Source organism: Patella vulgata, chromosome 8 (genome assembly GCF_932274485.2).
Source record: "Patella vulgata chromosome 8, xgPatVulg1.2, whole genome shotgun sequence".
In the NCBI taxonomy this organism is placed as follows: domain Eukaryota; kingdom Metazoa; phylum Mollusca; class Gastropoda; family Patellidae; genus Patella; species Patella vulgata.
In genome coordinates, this window is record NC_065886.2 from 52,388,163 (window position 1) to 52,395,864 (window position 7,702).

Sequence of the window (7,702 nt, forward strand, 5' to 3'; positions counted from 1 at the left end):
GTGACGACAGTAATGCTGGTATGAAGTTGACTGCTGCCCGTTCACTATTTTTACTTGCTCTTTTACTGCCTCTGTTTTTCTCGTAAGATCAACATCTGAAATTAGATTTTATATTAATTAATACATACTACTTATTAGTTCGATCAAAAATTTAAAAAAAAAATGTGTAAAACATGAAATCGTTAAATGGTTGAAATTGTATTAAAGCATCGTAAAAATTTGTGGTGATGCAACCTTGAAGGGGTGATCGATGTACCTCTATTAAAACAGGATTCTAACTTTATCCTATAATGCAAAATTTTCAGGTGATAATTTCATGTTTTACAGCATTTCCTACCTGTAATGGTGACATTTTTCTTATTCAATCAAAATTTTTCTTCAAGGTGTACATTTTTCTTGATTTGTTTTTTTTTGGGAAAATTTAAGTGGGAAATAAAAGAACACTACATTTCTTACAAAAAAAAATACCTAGTGAAATAACTTGATTGTTGGTGAAATTGTAGGTTAGGGTTAGGGTTAGGGTAAGCATCAGGGCTATTTCCAGGGTTAGGTTTAAGAATTTTGAGAGAGAGGTTGAGTCTCCATATAAGCACTGACCTAGGGTTAGAGTTAGGGTTGGCATTAGCGCTAGCCCTGTTTACATCTGGTAACCTATGATGAAAAATTGAGCTGGTCTTATCATTTAGCACTAACCATTGTGACAGTAATTAATCAAACTTACCTATTTAATTCTTCCTGAAAGGTTTTTTTTTAGTTTAATAATAAATGTATATCATAACCTGAAAATGTATATATGTAGATTCAAAAATAATTTCAAAACATTTTTGTTGGTTTGTATTTGTAAAGATCATATTGGTTATATGACAAGAATGTTCGTGGATATTTGTGTCTTTAATAGACAAACAGGTAGGGTCAAATAATACAGGTTTACTTTGCGTTTCATTTAATACTATATAGCTAGGGCTCACGTCACATGAATAGAGACTTTTGGTGATCAAATATTAAAAATAATCAGCATATTGGTTGGTAGAACTATTTCACAACACAAATACGAAGTACAAGAAATAAAGCCCAAATTAGTTGGTGGAGTACAAAGACCAAGTTTTTCTCGTAAATAGATCAGATGAAGAGGACACGGTTCCAACACATACGAGAGTTGATGGTTAAGATTGAGGCATTCAGAATAATCAAATTGTATAGAATGATCACGAGGAAATCAAAGACTATGTTTAGCTAATAAATCAAGTCTTTTCCTAGCCAAAAAGTAATCAGTCCTGTCTTTGCATATATCCAATTATAAAGATATACAAAGAATCGTGGCTGATATTGATAGATTATGTTAGGTTCCCAGTATCACGATTCGTGTTATGATTTAAATCATGGTTTTAATCGTGGTGATCCCACCAGGTTTTATCACACATTGAGGTCAATCGTAGCAATCGCGTTGATCGTATCGAAACGTATCAGCACATACCAGATCGTGGGCCTAGTAGGGATAATCCTATCGTAACGCATCGCACGACAGTGGGGTCCTAGTATAAGATATGATAGCTAACATCTGAGATAACTTTTTATATGACGAAACTTAGAGTGGCCAAAACCTGTGCCACTGATTTGCTAGAGACTAGAAAAGATATAGACAGAATACAGGGGACTCTCATTACATATGATGTATTTTTGTTCTCATTAGGCCATGAGGTATGCTTATCTGTATATAAATGTAGACATATAGTTTGTGTATATAATATATATTTACTAACTTTATTTATAACACCTGTATGCTTTATTTGATTTTTGTTGAAAAAAAGAGCTTCTTTTTAAAAGAGGTTCCTTAAGATGATGATATCCATCTGTTTCTATAATCTAATAATAGCCCTGTTTACACTGGGCCGTGATAAGTGAGCAGATTCTGCCATTTTGGAAAGTCTTGTTGATACGGTCACAAATATTTCCTTGAATTAAGAGAAATCTTTCAAGGGGGCTCTTATTCAAGTGGTTATAAGCATTTTATCTATTGTTAAAATATAGAAACGGGTGGACATTTTTCTTTTATATATTATTATTATTATATCAACCATGCAATTATAGGGTAGACCAAGAGGTTTTGTTAAAAAACTAAAAACATAACAGAATATTTATTTAATCTGTAAATACTTCTAATACGTGAAGTGGAAACTAAAACACTCACATCCCAGTTGGCATATTTTTTATTAGGTAAATGTCATGAAATCTGTTACATTCATCCATAGAAAATAAACAAAACCCGACATCATCTTGTTTTAACCACCAGTATTATGTACTGCAGCCAATCAGATTAAAACACAGATCCTATTTTATTTCGTTTTTTTATAGTTCAAAATTTCGTTTTACTTGTCTTTACTACACTAGGATCTGGAAGAGTTGTTATATAACAGGTGTTGATGTGAGGTAATAGCCTATGAAATGGTCTGTTACAGCAAGTTTTTGGCGTAAGGTGCACAGAACTGTGGGTAACCCATTAGAAACATCAGTGCAGATTTGTTAATCAAATGTATGACGTCATAGGGTCAAAAACCGCTCGTATGACCACTGGCGCAACCTTCCACGACAACCGGTCAGATCTTCATGTAGTGTAGGCCATCGAAAATATAAAAAACAAAATGAAATATAGATGTGTATTTGAATCCGATTGTACTTCAGCTTAAATTTCTATGCGGAGTCTTGCTATAATTATTCCTCCATGCTTTATTATGTTTCTGAACAATCTGATTCAAATACAAATCTATATTTCGTTTCGTTTTTTTATACTTTCGATGGCCTACTAGTAAAGACAAGTAAAACAAAATTTTGAACTATAAAAACGAAACGAAATAGGATCTGTGTTTTAACCAGATTGGTTTCTGAAGTATGTTTTGTATATTACGCAAAATGACTGATTACACAGATTGACTGTAACACAGTATTATTCCTTGTGCCAAATCATTAGATGTTCTTCTATGCTGTGCTTGTTTTATTTGTATTAATGTACATAGAGTTTGAATTGAAGCCATTGTCAACAAGTGCTTCATACTACTACGCATACAGGGTATGCGATTATATTTTTTGTTACTTTTTTTTTTTTTAATTTGAAGTGTTTTATAAATTAGGAATTCTTGGCATAACTTTAGTCCAAAACAATTATACGGTGTCTGAGATTCTCCCAATGGCGAATGCCCAAAAAAATAGGGATATAGCAGAATAAGAAGTATGCGGGGAATAAAGGAATCCCGCGATCATCAAACAGCATTATCCCTATTTTTTGGGGCGTTTACCATTCGCTGTTTTTTTTGAGAATCCCAGACACTGACAATTATATGTGGTTAAATCTGATATTTTGTGTGTGCTTAAAAAAGAGACCAAAATTTATAAATACCAAATGAGAGATGAGACTAATGTTTTAAAAAGAACTATTATTCTGTTTTTGGAAAATGTTTTGCCAAGACAATAGGTGTCTAACTACTTAAATTGGAATTAGCATGTCAGGTCTTTGTCAGTTCATAAAATTTAACTTGATCGACCATGCAGTCGCATCTGGGGTGCTCAAGTGGAATACAATGTAAAATCTACTCAAAACCCATGGTTGAAAATGACTCTGTTGTAACCAATCCACGAAAAATAATTTTGGAACAAGTATTCTTCCCATCTAAAATACTTGACTTCCACAAAATCCCCATGTAATATCAATTGCTTATCTGCACTTAGCAGATTGTGGACTCAATAGGGACATCCCATTGTAATGCATCACACGACAGTTGGGAACCTAACATAATCAGGTTAAGATCTTGTCCCATCACGTCGGATCAACACAATTTAATAATTTATTCAAAACTAATCATCAAAATGGTTGATCATCTTTAACAATTGGTTTTTTTTTTATGATGCATAGTATATAATTTTAATAGGTTATCTAAAAATATTTATTCTTTATTATCTTGGGCTTATTAGCTTCTTACAGTTATAAAGGTTTGCTTTGCTTTTTATGTACATCAAAATCTCAAGTTACGTTTTCTGTCGAGGGTCATTCTCATTAGCTATTGTCGATAGTAATTTCAAGCTATAAAATTATTCACAAATTATTTCTGTGTAGGATAAAGCATGAGACTGAGGTTATGCTGGGGAAAGAAAGACTGAAGAAAATAACCTGAGAAAAAGAAAAACCGAGGCCGGGAGGCCGAGGTCTTTCTTCCGAAGTTTTTTTCTGAATTATTTCTTCCCCAGCATAACCGAAGTCGAGGAATTTATCGTGCTTATAAACTGTCTATGTTTACATGTACGTAAAATGACAATATCCCAGAATTCCTGGAAGAATAACCCGTTACAGGTTCAAAGAAAAAATTTCAGAAGAATAACCCCAAATTCCCCTGTATATATTCAAAGCCCCCCGGACTTTCAGAACGCAAGTTATTCCGGGCATAGAATATACGCCAAAGATCAAAGAGATTTACCGTTATAGGTTTATAATTAATATAACAAATAGGTATTGAAGATGATTCTCGACAGAAAGACTTCGCTGAATTTTTGAATTATTAATTAGATGTACTTTACACTTTATTTTCTTTCTTATAGAATGAACCAACTATTTTCGGCAGCAACTATGTAATATTGTTTTTTTGATTTCATATAAAAATAATCTTTTTTCTTCATTTGGGCGTCTGTATTTTTTAAATTATTATCCTGTGCTGATAAGTGACTGCGACTGCAATAGTAATATTCTTGAATAGTCTTAAGCTATCACGTTTGGTTATAAATGATTTCCGATCATTAATGTTTAAGTTCTAAGTTATTGCCCTTAACCAATTTGAAAAATCTTGTGGACACTCTAGATAGAGGCTCGTGTTCCAAAGCATTGCCAAATCTAATTGCTTATCTTTGATTAGCCTGAACATAAAATTAGTCAAGACATTCACCTAATGAACATTCTGTCTCCGTTAAGAGCAGAGTTATTGTTGTCCTAAGTGTATGACAGTCAGACAGACTGATGAAGAACCCATTTCAATAGCCCACAGCTTTCTCTGAAAAGTGGAGGACAAAAAAAAAAAACAATATGAGAGAGAGGAATGGGTTTTATCATCCACTCGACACAAACTAGGTCATTTTGGAACTAACATATCGTTCAAGTTTATGTCAACAATTCGCTTGCGCGTAGGGGTCTTTAGCAGTGGGAGGAAACCGGAGGACCCAGAGAAAACCCACAAGGTTGGTCGAGACAGAGAGAAATAGGGGTTTAACGTCATTTTGGGACTAACATATTATGGTTCCATTTTATTTCAATAATTTGCTTGCGCGTAGGGGTCTTTAGCAGTGGGAGGTAATGGGAGGACCCGGAGAAAACCCACAAGGCTGGACAGGCGACCCTACTCCTTGTCACCTACAACTGGGGAATCGAAACCACGCCAGTTGACCCAATGACAGACCTTATGACACAGCAAGCAGGCACTAACCATTCGTCCATCTACCCCCCCACCCCTAAAAATGGAAACAAGACTACAAACAATCAATATGTTAATTAAATGATTGGATTTATTTTTCCCACATACGTACATACATATATGAAAATTGCCCAATTGATTTGTATATAATTACTAGTACTTGCATATATTTATAATAATACTAATAGCTCCAAGTGTTAATATTAATGGCTCCATGTGATAATATTAATGACTCCAAGTGTTAATATTAATGGCTCCAAGTGATAATATTAATGGCTCCAAGTGATAATATTAATAGCTTCAAGTGATAATATTAATAGCTCCAAATGATAATATTAATGGCTCCAAGTGATAATATTAGCGTTGAGTTAATTATTTCAATGTATCAAACTTATTAAAACTATTTTAAAACCGACATTTATTAATATCCCAACAAAATCAGATCAAAATCTTGAAGATTCCAGCCAGCAGAGACTAGGTTACAAAATGTACCAGGTTGGTTAATATCTGCACAATATCAAATTCTAATAGTAAGTGAAAGTGGACCCGCACTACACACAAAACTAAAAAACTACAAGATAAACCTGCAGACAGAAGAGAATATAGACATGGCAAAAAATAAACATATATTAAATTATGTGAATGGCCGCATGGTTTCTACAAACATAAAAACAACTAAAACAGAAATCTTGATGATATGTGGACTGATTTCAGAGTCGGGAGCAATTCAGTCTCTAATTCTTTGATTTGAGTCAAAATTATAATGGGCGATTTCATTGGGTTTACATGTTAATATGGTTTGGTTTTTAAATTTTAAAGCTATAGAATACCACAGCAAGCCAAATATTAGAAAACAAGTCGTCTTCTGCTTAAATTTCTATTTTTTTATTTTAGAGTCCTCAAGTTCTAAAAAATCCTGAACTAAAATTATGATCAAGGGGAGCCAAGGTGGCTAAGTGGGTAAGATGCTGGCTCGCTAGCCTGGAGGTCGCGTGTTCAATCCCTGCACTGGTTGAGAAAGTTCACCAGGATTTTCCTGACAAGGACAGCTGTCTAGTCATTCGGATGGGATGAAAAACCGAGAAACTGTGTATACAGTGGCATCCACATTAAAGATCCCCTGGCAGTTGGAATTCAATATAAGAGTGGGCCATAGTGCCACTGCCCAGGCAAAATTTCCCTCATAGCACACTGTATGGCATATACCCGTCTTCATTAGCCCAGTTGGAATCTAAACTCCATTTCATTTCATTTCACAATTATGATCAAACAATTGGCTGATGGACAATAATCTAAGCTAAAAAAATTAGCTGACATACAAAAATTATATTTTGGTGAATTAAGTTACTGGTAATACACAAACATAATAGATATGGCTGGCTGGTAAATAAATATTGCTGGTTTTCAAATGATCATTATATAATTATATATGTACATTATCTTAAATTAAAATATCAAAAATAAAAACAGCGGTTGCTAGGCGTTAACAAATAGATTTAGTCGTTCTAACTCAAATTTTGGCCAATTAAAGCTTAGTGAGAATTACTTTCTTTTTTTTATTTCGTGAACAGTGAAATGATCAATTTAAAGTTACAATTTTCTATTTTCTAAGAAAGTCAAACCATAATTATTTCTATGTCTTTTGCTCAATAAATAGGTTGTCAACTCAATATTATACGATCATAGGTTATCTTAAGATTAATAGGATTATTCTTTATCAAGGTAAGACTGTAGATACCATTTTTTTAGGGCTTTATTTTGATACATTTTAAAAATATAACTTAAAAATATGAAATTGTAACTTTAAATAACACATCTGATGAAAAAAATATAAATAAAACAGTTCGTGCTCTATTATAGTAGCACAATGCGGAACACAATATAGGCCTTATTATAAAATACCCCTAATTAAAATATACCTAACTATAATATAAGCCTCGAAAATAACAACTAGAACTATTTGTCAATAAAAAAAATATTATATACATGCATATTCAATATTAAAGGAACACAAAATGATAAGTTGGAAGTCAATTCCATTTGGCTACAACCTGATATCTCCATTAGAAATAACAGGAATACTTTATATTATAAACCATAGCTAATTAAAGATACTTTTCCGTGTTTTGATATGATCAACACGATTGCTTTGACAGACCTCAATATCTGATAGGATCACCACGATTACTGTACGATTAAAAACACAATTTCAATCGTAGCACGAATCGTGATAGTGGTGTACAGAGGTTTGTTGA

General features: G+C 33.2%; 1 protein-coding gene across 2 annotated transcripts in view; it reads left to right on the forward strand.

Annotated features, from left to right (window-relative positions):
- The window catches only part of LOC126831062 (neural cell adhesion molecule 1-B), a 40,354-nt gene extending 35,693 nt beyond the window's left edge, over positions 1-4,661 (forward strand). For both annotated transcript variants that reach the window (XM_050561679.2, XM_056102724.1), the window contains one exon: positions 1-4,661. In XM_050561679.2, the coding sequence (XP_050417636.1) occupies positions 1-86 (86 nt within the window). In that variant the 3' untranslated portion in view covers positions 87-4,661.
- Positions 4,662-7,702: the final 3,041 nt, after the last annotated feature.